The 18,249-nt window shown below is 41.2% G+C and overlaps 1 protein-coding gene across 6 annotated transcripts in view; it reads left to right on the top strand.

Annotated features, from left to right (window-relative positions):
- Positions 1-18,249, top strand: part of itgb4 (integrin, beta 4) — a 24,097-nt gene continuing 5,848 nt past the window's right edge. The window contains exons 1-34 of one of the 6 annotated variants that reach the window (XM_058062050.2): positions 1-224; positions 5,138-5,226; positions 5,442-5,524; positions 7,433-7,534; positions 7,627-7,831; positions 7,898-7,994; positions 8,079-8,250; positions 8,412-8,675; positions 8,753-8,842; positions 8,929-9,051; positions 9,166-9,333; positions 9,412-9,488; positions 9,575-9,783; positions 10,504-10,607; positions 10,694-10,789; positions 11,073-11,205; positions 11,553-11,678; positions 12,056-12,174; positions 12,865-12,898; positions 12,967-13,161; positions 13,248-13,351; positions 13,427-13,485; positions 13,570-13,593; positions 13,731-13,879; positions 14,034-14,213; positions 15,082-15,230; positions 15,335-15,542; positions 15,654-15,971; positions 16,043-16,215; positions 16,303-16,483; positions 16,576-16,713; positions 16,917-17,099; positions 17,187-17,315; positions 17,701-17,859. In XM_058062050.2, coding sequence (XP_057918033.2) covers positions 5,151-5,226; positions 5,442-5,524; positions 7,433-7,534; positions 7,627-7,831; positions 7,898-7,994; positions 8,079-8,250; positions 8,412-8,675; positions 8,753-8,842; positions 8,929-9,051; positions 9,166-9,333; positions 9,412-9,488; positions 9,575-9,783; positions 10,504-10,607; positions 10,694-10,789; positions 11,073-11,205; positions 11,553-11,678; positions 12,056-12,174; positions 12,865-12,898; positions 12,967-13,161; positions 13,248-13,351; positions 13,427-13,485; positions 13,570-13,593; positions 13,731-13,879; positions 14,034-14,213; positions 15,082-15,230; positions 15,335-15,542; positions 15,654-15,971; positions 16,043-16,215; positions 16,303-16,483; positions 16,576-16,713; positions 16,917-17,099; positions 17,187-17,315; positions 17,701-17,859 — 4,627 coding nt within the window. In that variant the 5' untranslated portion in view covers positions 1-224; positions 5,138-5,150. Of the gene's footprint in view, positions 225-2,606; positions 3,336-5,137; positions 5,227-5,441; positions 5,525-7,432; positions 7,535-7,626; positions 7,832-7,897; positions 7,995-8,078; positions 8,251-8,411; positions 8,676-8,752; positions 8,843-8,928; positions 9,052-9,165; positions 9,334-9,411; positions 9,489-9,574; positions 9,784-10,503; positions 10,608-10,693; positions 10,790-11,072; positions 11,206-11,552; positions 11,679-12,055; positions 12,175-12,864; positions 12,899-12,966; positions 13,162-13,247; positions 13,352-13,426; positions 13,486-13,569; positions 13,594-13,730; positions 13,880-14,033; positions 14,214-15,081; positions 15,231-15,334; positions 15,543-15,653; positions 15,972-16,042; positions 16,216-16,302; positions 16,484-16,575; positions 16,714-16,916; positions 17,100-17,186; positions 17,316-17,700; positions 17,860-18,249 lie in introns of those variants that run through there. The other 5 variants (XM_058062052.2, XM_058062049.2, XM_058062051.2 and 2 more) reach the window with 5 other exon arrangements.

Raw genomic sequence — 18,249 nt, forward strand, 5'->3', positions numbered from 1 at the left:
AGAAGTGAGGGGTGCATTCATCCATGAATGAACTCACTGATCCAAAAGTAGACAGTTTTTTTATCATGTAAATGAGTGAGTGAACCAGACTGGGATCAGATGGTAGTGTGAGAGTAGAGAGAGAACTGTCTTGAGCAGTTTCTCAGTAGTTTGTCTGCAGGGGGGGCAGCTCTTGTGTGAGGCTCTTCATGCCTCCACTTCACCAGGACAACCTGTAGTTCCCGGTAAGTAACATTTCCAGGCATATTTTGCATGTTTTTAGAGGACACAATCAAGTTTATTTCAGACTAGTATGTTGATAGTGGTGCCATTTAAGTTTTGTTCTCTATCGTACTGTAACTTTTGCCCTGTGGGAGGTTAAGGGGTAATTAAGGCTTAGTCCCCTAAGGTTCCTTGATGCATGAAGTAACCTGGTATCTTATGCCCATCTTTGAATTAGATGGGATGTTTTTGTGAGCAATTTTGTTTTCACCCTGTGACAAATGCCTGCAGCTACAAAGTTGAAATGTTACACTTTTGAGAATGTGGTGCTATGTGACGGGAATAATTTAAAAATCCAAAGTATGTACGTGAATCGACAATAACATTTTCCCATGCCTCATACCTTTGAAGTAAATCAAATGGCTGTTTGGAGATCAGTGTCACTACTAAAGTGTCAGACATGAAAAAGCAGGGGAGGAGTCTGAGTTGCAACCTGCAAAAGTTGTACTCCTGTTGAGAAAGAAGTTAGCTATTGTAGTGAACCCGATCTGGTTTCTAGGGCCTGAACTTTGCATGCCACGGTTGTCCATTGTTTTATGTACGCTGGGAGAAGAAAGGATTGCTATCACTTCTCAGCTGGGTTAACTCGTTGCTTCCCATACGTATGTGTCACAATGTCTAAAGGCTTTCCTTACTGTCTGTCATGCTAACATGCAATTGGAAAACTATAAAAAAAAACATGTTTTGTGTAAAAAATGTCAAACCTTGTAGTGTAACTGTGTTGGTTACCAAATAACTACAGTTAACTGCTGATGGTGTCATTGGTAGGAGATGGAGCTGACTTCCGGTTCCTTTTCCCCCACATATTAGCAAGCTAATAGTCTGCTAACAAGGATGTTTTATAATTTAAAAAGATAACGCTTAAAAAAAATGAGTGCTTGAAAAGAATAAAACTTAGGTTCGTGTATCAAAAAGGCTGAGAATCACGAGTTAAGGAGAAAGCTTTGAACTCTGACATGCTAACAGTGCAATTGGAAAACTATGAAAACATGTTTTGTGTAAAAAAAATGTCAAACCTTGTAGTGTAACTGTGTTGATTATCAAATAACTACAGAGTCGACTGCTGATGATGTCATTGGTAGGAGATGGAGCTGACTTCCGGTTCCTTTTTCTACATATTAGCAAGCTAATAGGCTGCTAACAAGGATGTTTTATAATTTAAAAAGATAACGCTTAAAAAAAATGAGTGCTTGAAAAGAATAAAACTTAGGTTTGTGGATCAAAAAGGCTGAGAATCACTAGTTAATGAGAAAGCTTTGAACTCTGACATGCTAACAGGGCAATTGGAAAACTATGAAAACATGTTTTGTGTAAAAAAAAATGTCAAACCTTGTAGTGTAACTGTGTTGATTACCAAATAACTACAGAGTCGACTGCTGATGATGTCATTGGTAGGAGATGGAGCTGACTTCCGGTTCCTTTTTCTACATATTAGCAAGCTAATAGGCTGCTAACAAGGATGTTTTATAATTTAAAAAGATAACGCTTAAAAAAAATGAGTGCTTGAAAAGAATAAAACTTAGGTTCGTGGATTAAAAAGGCTGAGAATCACTAGTTAATGAGAAAGCTTTGAACTCTGACATGCTAACAGGGCAATTGGAAAACTATGAAAACATGTTTTGTGTAAAAAAAAATGTCAAACCTTGTAGTGTAACTGTGTTGATTACCAAATAACTACAGAGTCAACTGCTGATGATGTCATTGGTAGGAGATGGAGCTGACTTCCGGTTCTTTTTTCTACATATTAGCAAGCTAATAGGCTGCTAACAAGGATGTTTTATAATTTAAAAAGATAACGCTAAAAAAATGGATCGGAATATTTTTTTCTCAATATTTTTTAATATTTTTACATTTGTTGGAGTGCTTGAAAAGAATAAAACTTAGCTTTGTGGATCAAAAAGGCTGAGAATCACTAGTTAATGAGAAAGCTTTGAACTCTGACATGTTAATGCAATTGGAAAACTATAAAAACATGTTTTGTGTAAAAAAAAAAAAAAAAAAGTCAAACCTTGTAGTGTAACTGTGTTGGTTACCAAATAACTACAGAGTCGACTGCTGATGATGTCATTGGTAGGAGATGGAGCTGACTTCCGGTTCCTTTTTCAACATATTAGCAAGCTAATAGGCTGCTAACAAGGATGTTTTATAATTTAAAAAGATAACGCTAAAAAAAAATGGATCGTAATATTTTTTTTCGCAATATTTTTAAATTTGTTGGAGTGCTTGAAAAGAGTACAACTTAGGTTTGTGGCTCAAAAATGCTGAGAATCATTAGTTAATGAGAAACTCTGAACTCTGACATGGGTCGGTCTTATTCATACTGTACTTTGTAGAGTGTACACAATACTTTGTAAACGGTGAGCACTTGAGGATTGAATGTCACATTCAGTGCCATTCTGCCGGAGCAGTTGTGCACGTGCAAAGGCAACGTTTCTAGAAGAAGGAAAACATCAATGGTTCCTATGAAATATTTGACAAAGGAAAATGGCCATCAGGATGTGTGAACACAACAATCCGAGTATTTCCCATGGCCTGCAGGCAGTATTCTGCTCTGTGTGCCACACCCATGAGTTTGGGATGAGGCCGTCAAAGGAGGGGCCTGGCGCCCCCACGCTCAAGCCCACACAGGTAACGGCTGTTGGAGTGGAATGTGACAGAGGTGTGGAGCTTTTACCTCCTAGCAGGGTGTGGAAGAGCTAGAGGTCCAGGAAGGGAGTAACCCCTCTCACCTGGTTGGAGGGTGTGTGATCGGGGGTTAAAGGAGGGATCAAGTCACATTCGGTCAGTGGCTCTGCTTGCTATTTCTCCGTATCACACACTTGCTTTTCTGGGTTTATGGGCATTTCAGTCAATATTTGACCAGGACAGGCTATACGAGACGGAAGACGCAAAACAACACGAGAAACACTTTTTTTTTTTTTTGTTACACCAGCATTCGTAGAGGACTTTGGATAAAGAAAATCTTCACCAAACTCCTAGGCCACGCATGCCGAAAAGGATTTGGGTCTTTTTTTTTTTTCTTTTTTAAAGTAATTGTTGGATTTCTGAACTTGGACTGGTGGGAGCAGGAACAGGTTTGTTTGCTTTGAGATCTTTTATATTCTCTCAAATTATTATTACAATGTAACACACTCTTCGTGTACTGGGAAAAGGTGACTGCTGGTTAACTGTTAACTAACTGTAACTAATTGTGAAAATAATCACTGCTTTGCAGGGCAAATATGACCTTTGACCCTTTGAACACTGAATATTATTTGTCATTTCTCATTCGTGGAGCATAGATAAAAGAGATTAGGATGCTTTACTGTCAGAAACAGGAGTACAGTACCAGTCAGTGTCTTTCCCTTGAGGTACAATATGTACCTCATAGTCCACGTACGGCTAAGGTACTTTTTCCAGATCAAGAGTAGTAGAACAAAATAAAAGTAGAACCTTTGGAGATTACGCTTGAAAAGGTGCAATGACTAGGAAACCAGATCATACTACACAAAGATGAAAGACATGTTTATATTGTAAATCCCAAAGACCTGCATTGTCAGTGTGCTAGAGGTTTTTGCCAGAGGGCATGCGGCAGTCGCTTCTGGCTGTAGCAATCTGGCGAGCAACATCGAATGTATTATTAAGTGTTGTCTTATTTAAACCGTATATCTTCCAAAACACGTCACTGTGCTTGATGGAAATGTTTTGTAAGGAATGGAGATGGCGTGTCTGCCCACACCACTCTTGGTCAGTGATTTATGGGACACACACACACACACCTGTTGTGATAGTGAGGTGATATTCACAAGCTGGTGTTAAGGTGTCTTTCCCATGTGTTTTTAACTTCAACAAGTCCATCTCTCACCTCCAGGAGAAATTCTTTCTGTGTTATGAATCATCAGCGGACAAAATAGCCTTTATTTTAATTGTTGTATTTAGTCATTTATGGCACAGTGAGTGTGTGTGATCTGCCCACGTACCGTGGAAGACTGGAGACATTTCAGGCCACACTGCACCCTTTGTTCACTCTCACTTCTTCCAGCGTGATTGCGGCATGTATTTGATCAGCGTTTACAACATCACCACCTGGCAAAGCATGATGGGATAGTACCACACCACACACACACACACCCATGTTTGTCTTCCTGTGACCAGTTGCTATTGTCACACCAACAGGTACCTGCATGGAACATGTCATTATTGGTATGGGTGCATGACAGTATAAAAGTGCGGCTCGGGGGACATTTGTGTTCCACAGATTTTTATATTTTCCTGAAACTTATTTATGTTTTATGGTTAATTGCTAAAGAACGGAAAGGGGTAGAAAGAAACCTTTTTTTCCTGTCTAATCTTTGTTTTTGGTAGGTTCCATGTGTGCCTCAGTCAAAATGGTCTAAAATGGATGGTATTGAATGAGTTAATCTAAGTTAATCTTAGATGCAAATGTTGTGTGTAGTTAGAAATGTCAAGCAAGTGATATCTTCTGTTTACCTTTGCTTGACCTTGACCAAGGGAAAGTGCAGGTGGTTCAAATGATATCTTCCGCCTCCCTTTTTTTTTTTGTTACAGGACTTTTTAGCCTTGTTGTTTGTGTACAAGTCTTCTCCTCCAGAACCAAAGCACGCTAAAGGGTGAAAATCAGGCAAACTTGCACCCCTGCTATATGACTTGAATTGCCACCAAATTTGGTGTAGACCTTTAGGGGACTAACAGGTGCCTGTCTGTAGAATTTGAGCAAATTTTGTTGCAAAACATAGGAGCCATCCTAGTAAGAAAAACCTCGAAATGATCTGTATTCCATGTACGGTGGCATGTGTTTCAAAGGATTTTGGACCCGTAACCCGTAGGTTGCACCACAAATGTCACCCCTTCTGTATGTATTCTTTGTGTGTTTCAGTTGTAGGGAGGAGATGGGGAGATGGACCTTACGTCTCTCAGTGGGCCTTTGGCTTCTGCTCATCCTGTTGACCCGCTCTTATACCGAAGGTACGTATGAATCTAGATCTAATACAGTGATTCCCGGCCACTGTGCCGTACCACACCAAAATATCCAATTGGTCCCCAAATGAGTCCTTTATTACTACTGTAGGTCAGCATCAACATTTTCATAATCATTATGTAGTAATACTTTCAAAGTATGATCAAGTCAAGTGTATTTTTCTTGGGTGTCCTTCTCACTTTCATCTCTCTTTCCCCCACAGCGAACTATTGCTTCGCTTCCAGGTCCAAAACCTGCTCAGAATGCCTGCAGGCGGGGAAAGGCTGTGCATACTGTCCTGATGAGGTCAGAGCATAAAATAGGAACATAAAAGAAATTTGTCTTGAGCCAACTCTTTGTTCTTCCTGAATTTTTTCCCCTGTTGTTCATCATTGGTCTGAGTAATGGTGATAGTGGATGAACCTTTGCAGCCGCTTTTCCCGATAAGTCGGAAAATATTCCATATTGGACTGGAAATTGTTTCATAAAATGACAAAATATCTTCTTGTTATTGCGAAATAAAGTCATTTGGAATACAAAAATAGGAATGTAACTATGCACTTTTTCCAATGTGCTATCTAACTTGAGAGTGCTTTTCCGATAAGTCGGAAAATATTCCATATTGGACTGGAAATTGTTTCATAAAATGACAAAATATCTTCTTATTGTGGAATAAAGTCATTTGGAATACAAAAATAGGAACGTAACTATGCACTTTTTCCAATGTGCTATCTAACTTGAGAGTGCTTTTCCGATAAGTCGGAAAATATTCCATATTGGACTGGAAATTGTTTCATAAAATGACAAAATATCTTCTTGTTATTGTGGAATAAAGTCATTTGGAATACAAAAATAGAAATGTAACTATGCACTTTTTCCAATGTGCTATCTAACTTGAGAGTGCTTTTCTGATAAGTCGGAAAATATTCCATATTGGACTGGAAATTGTTTCATAAAATGACAAAATATCTTCTTGTTATTGTGGAATAAAGTCATTTGGAATACAAAAATAGGAACGTAACTATGCACTTTTTCCAATGTGCTATCTAACTTGAGAGTGCTTTTCCGATAAGTCGGAAAATATTCCATATTGGACTGGAAATTGTTTCATAAAATGACAAAATATCTTCTTGTTATTGTGGAATAAAGTCATTTGGAATACAAAAATAGGAACGTAACTATGCACTTTTTCCAATGTGCTACCTAACTTGAGAGTGCTTTTCCGATAAGTTGGAAAATATTCCATATTGGACTGGAAATTGTTTCATAAAATGACAAAATATCTTCTTATTGTGGAATAAAGTCATTTGGAATACAAAAATAGGAACGTAACTATGCACTTTTTCCAATGTGCTATCTAACTTGAGAGTGCTTTTCCGATAAGTCGGAAAATATTCCATATTGGACTGGAAATTGTTTCATAAAATGACAAAATATCTTCTTATTGTGGAATAAAGTCATTTGGAATACAAAAATAGGAACGTAACTATGCACTTTTTCCAATGTGCTATCTAACTTGAGAGTGCTTTTCCGATAAGTCTGAAAATATTCCATATTGGACTGGAAATTGTTTCATAAAATGACAAAATATCTTCTTATTGTGGAATAAAGTCATTTGGAATACAAAAATAGGAACGTAACTATGCACTTTTTCCAATGTGCTATCTAACTTGAGAGTGCTTTTCTGATAAGTCGGAAAATATTCCATATTGGACTGGAAATTGTTTCATAAAATGACAAAATATCTTCTTGTTATTGTGGAATAAAGTCATTTGGAATACAAAAATAGGAATGTAACTATGCACTTTTTCCAATGTGCTATCTAACTTGAGAGTGCTTTTTCGATAAATTGGAAAATATTCCATATTGGACTGGAAATTGTTTCATAAAATGACAAAATATCTTCTTATTGTGGAATAAAGTCATTTGGAATACAAAAATAGGAACGTAACTATGCACTTTTTCCAATGTGCTATCTAACTTGAGAGTGCTTTTCCGATAAGTCGGAAAATATTCCATATTGGACTGGAAATTGTTTCATAAAATGACAAAATATCTTCTTGTTATTGTGGAATAAAGTCATTTGGAATACAAAAATAGAAATGTAACTATGCACTTTTTCCAATGTGCTATCTAAGAGTGCCACTAAGAATAAATGACCAGCCAGAAAGCATTGTTGATTGTTCCTTACTGGTGAGTCCTCCTTGTTTTTAGACCTTTAACGGCCCTCGCTGTGACCTGTATGAAAACATTCTGGCCCACGGCTGCAGTGCTGCTGCAGTGATCACCGCCCAAAGCAGTATGTCCATTGATAGAGTAAGTCCTCTCATCTGTCGCCAATGCCTTCCCTTATTTGTTACACCCAGAAATGCTCAAATTCCATAACATTCTCCTTCATCCTTGCACAGAAACAACAGATCAATGTCCAAATGCAACAGTCGCAGGTGTCCCCGCAAGAAATGACCATGTCTTTTCTACCCGGGGAGGAGAAGATGGTGGATGTGGAGGTGTTTGCTCCAACTAAAGGTCCTCTAGATTTGTACATTCTTATGGACTTCTCCAATTCTATGGAAGACGACTTGGACAACTTGAAGAGGATGGGCAAGGAGCTGGGTGAGTGATTCCTTTTTATGATGGCTGTCGCCGTCCCACTGACAAAACAATGCTTTTGTCTCAAAGCTACGCTGGCGGCGAAGCTGTCAGATGACTACACCATCGGATTTGGAAAGTTTGTGGACAAAGTGATTGAGCCCCAAACTGACATGAGACCCACTAAGTAAGAAAAAGTTAGAACATTTGGGGCAGGCACCCAATGAAAAATCATTAAGTCATTTTTGTTCTTCCCTGGTATTTCCTTCAGACTCGCTCAACCGTGGCCCAACAGTGACCCTCCATTCTCATTTCAAAATGTCATCAAGCTGACCAACAACTTGGACTTCTTTAACAGCGAGCTTCAGAAGGAAAGGATCTCTGGAAACCTGGATGCTCCAGAAGGAGGCTTTGATGCCATACTCCAAGCTGCCGTCTGCGGGGTAAGAATATGCATTCATAATAACCACATCCAAACTCTTCAAATCATTTTATGCTTTTTCCAATTCTCTGACCTATAAATATTATTTTTATAAATGTCGTTCTGTATTTCGAAAATCTCAAAGGTCCACCATTCTTTATTAACAAAATGTCTTATCATCAGGATGAGATTGGTTGGAGACAACAGAGCACACATCTGCTGGTTTTCTCCACTGAATCCGCTTTCCACTACGAGGCCGACGGCGCCAACGTGCTGTCGGGCATCCTGCCACGCAACGACGAGCAGTGCCACCTGGATGCGAATGGCAAATATACCGAAGATATCAAGCAAGATTACCCCTCCATACCCACGCTGGTCCGTCTGCTCGGCAAAAATAACATCATTCCCGTATTCGCCGTTACCAACTATTCCTACTCGTACTACAAGGTCGGTGGTTATTTTGGCCGAGCTGCTGTATGCGACAAAGCGTTGTTACATAATCTATTGTGCTCTTGCTTTTTAAGAAACTCCAAGAGTACTTCCCGATCGCTGAGGTGGGCCTGCTGCAGGAAGACTCATCCAACATCCTTCAAGTCATGGAAATTGCCTTTGATGTAAAAAAAAAAAAAAAAAACTTTATCATGAGAACTTGTTAGTGGGATTTGAACAAAACAAGTCATGGCCGTGTGTTTTCTTCCAGAACATCCGTTCCAAAATGAGCATTCGTGCAGAGGACAGACCCAAAGCCTTTGAGGCTCAGTTCTTGTCCACGGATGAAGCTGTCGCAGAATACGGAAAGTTTGATTTCAAGCCTGGCGCAATTGTAAGTGTCTGTGCTGGACAACCAATCAACTATTAAGAATATCGAATATAATATAAAGACAACCGCATACAGAAAACATTTTGGGAAGACCCTCTAAATTTGTATTTGCTGCAGGGCAAATTCAAAATGCGACTCAAAGCCCAGAGACTGGTTGATGAGTCTCCGGTCTGTCAGATGGATGTGGATGAAAAAGAGGGCACGATGAGAGTCAAACCTACCACCTTCAACTCTGCCGTGAATGTTAAAGCCAGCGTTCTGTGCCCCAAGTGTGACTGTGAGAAGGTAGACACCCTCGACCCTTAAATGACACTCACGCTTCAGAGAGGGAGGCTTCATCCTAATATATTTTGTGTCCTGTAGACTGCCCTCCGCAAGGCACCCAGATGCCATGGCAACGGAGACCTTGTGTGTGGGAAGTGTCAGTGCTATGACGGCTGGTGAGGTTCACTTCAAGTACTTTGTAATTGTACCATGTTTCAGAGAATACGGCAGTGCATTTCATTTCTTGTGTTCTTTATTTCAGGCTGAGTACGTTCTGTAACTGTTCAGCGAGCGTTTCAGCTCTTGACACCAGCCAGTGTATCGGTCCCGGCTCGACCGAACCTTGTTCTGGCCGTGGGGACTGCCTGGAGTGTGGAACCTGTGTGTGCTACAACCCCGATCAGTTTGAAGGCCCCTACTGCCAGTATGACCGAACTCAGTGTCAGCGATTCGGAGGCTTTCTCTGCAATGGTACGACATCTTTGCCTCGTTTACCATCTTTTGGGTATAAGCTAAATTGGAAGTGCCCTCTCAAGTCTTTAAGGAGTCATTTCTGTGACAAATCCATCCGCTTATGATGACATCTGCTGTAGGATTGTATTAACAGCATTGTTTCTAACCACATTGTGATTCGGACACCGCTCCCTCACTCATTACACTTATTCCAAAAATAATGAATGAATAAATGATCATGTTTTGTGGTTGAATACAGCGTTTTATTAGTCAAAACATGTGCATATATAAGAAAGTTCTATGTATTTGTGGCCCACATTAAGCATTTTCAATCATAAAATGGATAAATGAAGGAATAAGTCATTTGGAAGATGTTATTCATTCATTAATTCATTTTCTAACGCTTATCCCCGCGAGGGTCACGTGCTGGAGCCTATCCCAGCTGTCTTCGGGCGAGAGGCGGGGTACACCCTGGACTGGTGGCCAGCCAATTAACCACAGAACCATGTCAAAAATCATTTATTATCCATTGTCCTTATGTCTCCGGCCAAAGTCGCAAGTAAATGTGCAAGCGATGATTAGTTTCCGTTTGGGTCAACAACAGCTTATATCGACGTCCGTCAGCGTGTTATCAAGATAAGCGGGTTCCACAGTAACGAGTATGTATGACATCTTCCCACAAGCATACAGGCCACACGCCACACTTAATCATTTTCTTCCCTTTTCCAACCTAATCAGAACGTGGATCCTGCATTATGGGCCGCTGTGTCTGCTCTGATGGTTGGGAGGGAAATGCCTGTGAATGTCCCAAGAGCAACCAGACCTGTCTGGACAGTAAGGGGGTCAGTACTGCCAGGGTCTTATTAAATGTCTTTGTCTTTGGAATGGTTTAATTCCTCATTTCACCTTCCATGATACCTGATTGCAGGGAGTGTGCAATGGACGCGGCAAATGTGAATGTGGTCGATGCAAGTGTCCAGCATCTGGTCTAGAAATGACTTCCACCTGTGAGCCCAATTTCCAGGTATGTATATGGATCTGTACATTTGTGTAAATCTGTACTGATGTTGTACATTCATTCACCATTAATGTATGTTTTTTTGGTGAGACTATCTGGCTTCAAATAAGAGAACCAGCTCTCCATTTACTCTATGTTTATATCATATACAGTATACGTATATGATGGGCATTTATCACAGCATAGTCATTCTAAAGATAATAAACTAGCAAGTGACTTTTTTTACTGATGGATTTACACTTGCAGTGTTTTTTTTTCCAACATAACCATGTTTGTGTGTTGTACCCAGGCCCAACTCGGCGTGTGTGAGGGTACAAGGAGTTGCGTTCAGTGCCAAGCTTGGAAGACAGGAGAGAAGAAGGACAAAGAGGAGTGTGACAAGTGTCCTTTCCGAGTCGTCATGGTGGATGAACTGAAAGAAGGTGCTGGAAAGGATAATGGACTTCTTCAAGGGGGGCTTCTTATGCTCATTTTCTGCCCTTTGTATTGAGTTGCGGACTCCTATAGAGCTGCTACACATGATAACCCCGACATAAAGCTTTCTAGATGGTCCAGTAGTGTTTCCATGGATTTCCTGCTTTCGAACCAAACGGTCTGTTTAATTTATTCCAGCCACACCCTTCCTGCTTTTTAGCATTGTGCAGTCGTAACGATAATAAAAAACTAGACAATTAATAATATTGTAATAAATAAATAATAAAGTGGAAAAAGGCCATGATTTAGCCATCATATGAGTGCTATAAACGTTGCAATATGTGTGTGTTTTCAGAGGAAAAGGTGCTTGATAAGTGTAGTTTCCGTGACGAGGATGACGACTGCACGTACCATTACACTGTGGAATACGCCAAAGCTTCAGCGGCCAAAGACTTGGAGGTCCAGGTTCTCAAGAAGAAAGGTGATGTCAGGATTTCATGTGCTCTCACAACAGCAACTTACATTTGTTTTTATTTTTCAAAGCTTTTCCTGCTTGTTATATATATAATAGATATACTAGATATATATATATAGATAATAACTTCCTGCATATGACTGAATTTAGCAGCGGGTTTTGTTTTGTTGATAAATTAAGACAAAATTTTCTCTCAGTCATAAGTGCATTATTTAAAAAAAACTAGCTGCTACAAAGAAATGTGTTATTACTTTGATAGAATGTACTTCCTGCTTTTTAGCATGAGGCTGTGATAAGGATAATACAAAACTTTCGACAACGAATATGAATATTTGTAAGCCTCAACATGTGTGTAATTGTTGCATTTCTGACCTTATCTTCAGATTGTCCTCCTGCCAGCCTCCTCTGGCTGCTCCCTCTCATCCTGTTCCTTCTGCTCCTGCTGGCACTGCTGCTGCTCTGCTGCTGGAAATATTGCGCCTGCTGCAAAACCTGCTGCCAGGTATGACAAGCATATATTTGTATTCATTTTTATTGCTTTTTCCCTAAACAATTTTTCCAAAAATTACAACTTTATTTTGTTTTGATAATATTATGACTTAAATTTTGTTTTTTTTATTTTAACTGTATGCTACTAAAATAATATTTATATTATTTTCTATTATTATTATAATATTTATAATATTTATCTATAATAATATTTTCAAACAAGACCGGGGTTCAATTCCACCCTCGGCCATGTCTGTGTGGAGTTTGCATGTTCTCCCCGTGCATGCGGGGATTTTCTCCGGGTACTCCGGTTTCCTCCCACATTCCAAAAACATGCTAGGTTAATTGGCGACTCCAAATTGTCCATAGGTATGAATGTGAGTGTGAATGGTTGTTTGTCTATATGTGCCCTGTGATTGGCTACGCCACCAGTCCAGGATGAAGGATGATGATGATGATGATGAAAATGAATGAATATTTTCAAACATAATATTACAACGTTATTGTCCTAAAATGACATCTTTTTATCATTAGATTTTCTGTTAATATTTTGACTTTATTGTTGTAAAATAACTGTTTTTTTTTGTTAAACTATACACTTTTAGAATGTACTGCAGCCATTGGCTCCAAAGGGCCCCCAAGGCCACAATGTCTACCGTCAGACAAGTTTCACTACAAATAATGTCCTTTTGTCTCTCCAAAGAGCTGTCTCGCCCTGCTGCCTTGCTGTAGGAAAGGTAAGCTATGAAGGAATGACAATTGTGAGTCAGCTGGGTTATTGATACATTTTGTTCTTCTCCCCAAGGTCGTATGGTTGGATTCAAGGAGGACGAGTATCTCCTCCGCCACTCTCTGCTCACATCAGACCACCTGGACACGCCGATGGTGAGGACAGGCCCCCTCAAAGGCACAGATGTGGTTCGCTGGAAGGTTACGGATAATGTGCACCGAAGTCCCAACCATCCTCAGGCTCTCATCAAGCCCAACCCTAAAGAAATCAGTGAGTGTATATGTGGTTTTTTAAAGCAAATCCTCATGTCACAACAACTTAGAGATACATTCTAATCATATCTGTCTTGGATATAGTTCAGTATCCAATCTCCCTGCGGCTTAACAGGCGGTTTTCAGAGAATTTGTCTCGCCCCGACTCCAGAGATGCTGAACAACTTTCCAAAGAAGTAGCAGACAATGTGAGCCGCATCTTTTCCATTCATTGGGGTTGTCATTTACCGTCTTATTGAGGTCTCTATTTGGTTTCCCTCCAGCTTAATGAGGTCTACAAGCAAATTCCTGGGGCCCAGAAGATGCAGAAGACCTCATTTAGGTAAGCGACATTACTACAAAGACATGCACATACGTACATGCAGCTATCTGTCCATAACCAAGCACCTGTATATTTCTGTTACAGAACACAGAGAAATGCTGGGAAAAGGTAACATTCATTGTATCATGTATCATTGTATCTTCTCAAATGTTTCATATTTTTATATACATATATATATATATGATGTTTCCGTGGTGCCCTGAGCACTCACTCACTCTAACTCATGACTCCGTGGTGACCAACAGGCAGGACTACACCATCATGGACACCGTCCTGTCTGCTCCACGCAGCAGCTACCCTGATATCGTCAAGCTGACTGAAAGAAATGTCCAGTCAGGACGCTTCAACGACCTGAAAGTGTTACCCGGCTACTACACGGTAGCCACAGACAGAGGTTTGCATTTATTATGCCACAATATCGAGATTATTGCCGCATTATGAGAATACCCTACAATAACAGTTTCCGAATTCTGTCTTCATCTGACCTGAGCCGCTCAAACATCATTCATTGTCAATGATTTGTATTTGTGCTTCTTTTTTTCCCACAGAGGCTGCAGGCGCTATCGAGTTCCAAGAAGGCGTGGAGTCGGTGGATGTTCATGTGCCACTCTTTGCTAAGGATGAGGATGATGACAAGAAGCAGCTTCTGGTGGAGGCCATGGACGTACCGCTGGGCATTGCCGGCATTGGGAAACGCTTGGTGAACATCACCATCATCAAGGAGCATGGTGAGGAAGAAGCTAAAAACACACAGTTACACAAGTGACGCATCAGAACAGCTGTCAATTGAAATTGTTATATCATCTATTGCAGGGGTCTCAAACACCTGTTTGAGGCCCCCGCCTTGATATGAAAGTTTAATGTTAGTGCGGCCCGCGCTAGTTTGATATGGATGCTGTATGGTATCATGTACCCAGAAAAAATTATTACGTTTGATTAATGTTCATGTTAAAGGTTAAATAACTGTTAATAGTTATCCTCCCTATCCGTGTGGAAGTGGTAAGTTTAGTTTGAGTTTAAAGGAAATAACTTGGAGGCCACCGTTTAGGTCGCTAGCTCTCTAGTTTGCGAGTTAGCATGTGTCTCAAGACCCTGCAGTTGCGTAATATGTTGTAAATAAAAAGAGTATAAATGCGACTAGAGTCGTGTTTTGTCATGTCTACAGGGCTCTAATAATGCTTTGTTCATTTTAATCTGAAAAAATAATTTGTCTACCCACCAACTATATGTGGTTTCTTAAGTTTTTATTATTTGCCGTTTTATTATTATTATTATATTTATTTATTTATTTCTGATTGATTGATTTTCTTTATTCTTGATTTGTTTATTTATTTTAAATCTTATTTTGTGTAGAAAAATAAAAAGTAAGATATTTGAGAACAGTGGAATGTTTTATCAGAGCTTTTCTTGTAGAAAATTGGAACCAAAGCAAAGTTTTTTAATTTTTTTTGTTTTTAATAAATGCGTTTTTTTTGGAAAGCCTGATGCGGCCCAGTGTCACCCAGACCCGAGCTCCAGTGGCCCGCACGTAAATTGAGTTTGAGACCCCTGATCTATTGATTGTACTAATTGATTTCTCTGACTTCCTCTCCCTAGCCACCAGCGTGTTCTCTTTCCTCCAGCCGGCGTACACCTACAGTAGACAGGACGGGGTGGCCAACATTCCCATCAGTAGGGAGATCATTGAGGACGGACGCACGCAAGTCTCCTATCGTACTCGAGATCTTACAGCTAAGGATAAAAAGGTGGCTTCTGTTGACCAATTCAGTATCCTGATTCAGGCCTTGTCTGTCCTGTCCAGGCTTTTTATATTTTCAATCAATATGTAAAACTCCTGTGTGTATTTCAGGACTATGTGACCGTGGATGGTGACCTCACTTATGGTCTTGGTGAGACCCAGAAGACCGTCCCTGTTCGTCTGCTGGAGCTAGGCGAGAAAGATGCGCTCTTGGATGACAAACAGGTCAAACAGTTTGTCATGGACCTCAGTAACCCGCGTCAGGGGGCCAAGCTCGGACGCTACCCGAGAACTACTGTCACTATCGCCGACATACCAGGTAGGAAAATGAAGGGCTTCCTCAACTTAACTTTATTGTTATTATGATTTGACATTATTTGTGCAGAAGGTCTCAGTCATCTTTATTACCTGTATTCTCTTCATCAATCAGAACCCAGTGTGATGATGTTCAAGAGGGGCACCCAGAATTTCACTACATCCGACCCAACCTACACCATCCCTGTGCTCCGCACTCGCAACCCAGACAGCCTGGCCACAGTGAAGTGGCGCACCAAGAAAGCCCAACGCTTTGATCTTTCTGGCCCCCTCAAGTTCAGTCCCGGAGAAACAGAGAAGAACATAGTGATCGACCCAAGATCGCACCCTGGTCTGGTTCAACCAGAGACCTTCCAACTGGAGCTCTTTGACCCAAGCAGCAACAGCACTATCGGAGAGAGGAAGACCACAATAGTGAATGTCGTAGAAGGAGGTACTGTTCAGCTGCGAACTGCTTGTGTTTCGCAGTTCAAATTTGAAGACATGGTTCTTGACTTCCTGCAGGTCCGAGGTCCCCCGAGATGTCCCAAATGCAGCAGAAAGGCTTTTTAACTCCTAAAAATACCTCACCTGGGGGTCGCCTTCTTGCTCCACCTAACCCTAAGGCCAGAGCGACCGGACCCAGAAGCATCCGTCTCAACTGGGACCCACCACCGGGTAACCCCATGGGGTACAAGGTGCATTAAAGTGAACACACGTTTACAGTAGCTTAAACCTACAATTTGCATGACACATTAAAAAAAATGCATGTTTTGGTATTTTAGGTGAAGTATTGGATCTACGGTGACCCAGAGAAAGATGCCCAGGTCATTGATGTGAAGTCTCCTCAAGCGGAGCTAACCAACCTGTATCCCTACTGTGACTATGAGATGCGAGTGTCTGCCTACAATGCAATGGGAGATGGCAACGATACAGACATTGTTGCCTGTCAGACTTTGGAGGATGGTAACCGCTGCTCCCCCTACTGCTCACGGTTTAGTGTTTTTACTGAAGCATCCGTACGCCAATACGGTATGTGTCCTTTTGCCTTCTTGCAGTACCGGGAGAACCAGGTCGTCTGGCCTTCAATGTCATCAGCCCGACTGTCACTCAGCTGAGTTGGGCTGAGCCTGCAGAGACAAATGGTAACATCACGGCTTATGAAGTCATCTACACGCCCATCGATGATGAGCTGAGTAAGAGAACCACGCACTGCAAATACATTACCTCCGTCAGGGTTCAAATTCTACAGCTTCGTCCAACTTAAGTGACATCTGACCTTACGAATGTTCGAACCATTTTAAGTTCCTGTAGTTCCCTAGTGTCCCAATGCTTATGTCCGTACTGTTTTCTATTTCGTGTTTTGCTTTCATGTCCTATCTTGATCCTCTTTTTGTAGAACAAGTGGGCGCTGCTAAGAAGGTGAAGATTGACAACCCGAAGAAGCGAATGCTCCTGATTGAGAATCTGGTGAATGCCCAGACCTATCAGTACAAAGTCCGTGCCAAGAACAGTGTTGGCTGGGGACCCTTCAGAGATGCTACCATTAACTTGGCATCACAACCTGTCAGACCTTTGTCCAGTAAGTCGCAATCCAATTCAACACATCTAACCCTGTGAGCTTTTGTTCTTGTTTCTGAAAGTGGCGCTATTTCTGTGGCATCCCTAGTTCCCATTATTCCAGACATCCCTATTGTGGATGCAGAAGCGGGAGACGAATATGACAGCTATCTGATGTACAGCAACGAGGTGCTGAAGTCTCCTGCAGGCTCCAAGACACCCAGCGTCTCTGGTGAAGGTCGGTAACCGAGCCCAAAACATGCAAAAAAAACTATTTAATGTCATTTTTGCTGTTCTACAAAGAGGGAAATGGCCAGTAGAGGACAAAGTACAAGTATGCAATATGTACTCTAGTGTCGTCTCCCTGGTCCAAGATGGACATGATAACGTGACGCCATATTCCTCTCTGCTGTCCATTTTGCTACAAATTGCTCCAAAGCATCCCCACCTATCTTCAATAAAAGTGCATTATGATTTATATATAAAGCCCAGCCCACAGAAAACATACCCGGATAACCAAAGTGTTTAACAAAATCTATCGTGAAACCAACCACTGAATATTTTTGCCTACCATCCTCCACTTGCTTGCTCCCCCCCCTTCCCCAATGACCTCAATTTGCAAGGCTGGAAATATGTCAAGATGGTGGGGTCCAACCTGGATCTCCGAAAGGTGTCATGGAAAAAGCGAGTGGACGTCATCCCCAACAGTCGGCACAGCACAGACACAGAGGCGAGCACAGATGAGGTCCCACTCCCACGCTTCACTCAGACAGCCGTGCCAGGTGAAGAGCACTCGGTCAGAGCAGCAGATAGGCAGACAGGCAGTCAACATGCCAAAGTGTCCCTCTAGTGTCCCTCTCGTGTCCCTTCCTCTATTCTTAACGATCACATGTGAGACTTTGAGTAATCCCTCCATTCCAAGTTGGCGTGTATCCTATCGATTCCCCTGGCTAATGCTGAGAGAAGAGCACTGGCATCAACTGCACCACCTTTAGTTGATGATCAGAAGCGGGCTTTATCCACCCGCCTCAACATGTATCCCCATAGACATGCCTATGTCCTTTCACATCCCAGTGGGAAGGCAGTGGTGTACGTAAAAGTAAGTGTGTTATGGAGAGTCCAATAAGTGGATGTTCGTGTCGCTATCTTAATGCGGAAGTACAATTTGCTGC

Source organism: Doryrhamphus excisus, linkage group LG2 (assembly GCF_037039965.1).
Source record: "Doryrhamphus excisus strain RoL-2023G ecotype Guam linkage group LG2, RoL_Dexc_Guam_v1.1, whole genome shotgun sequence".
NCBI lineage: Eukaryota > Metazoa > Chordata > Actinopteri > Syngnathiformes > Syngnathidae > Doryrhamphus > Doryrhamphus excisus.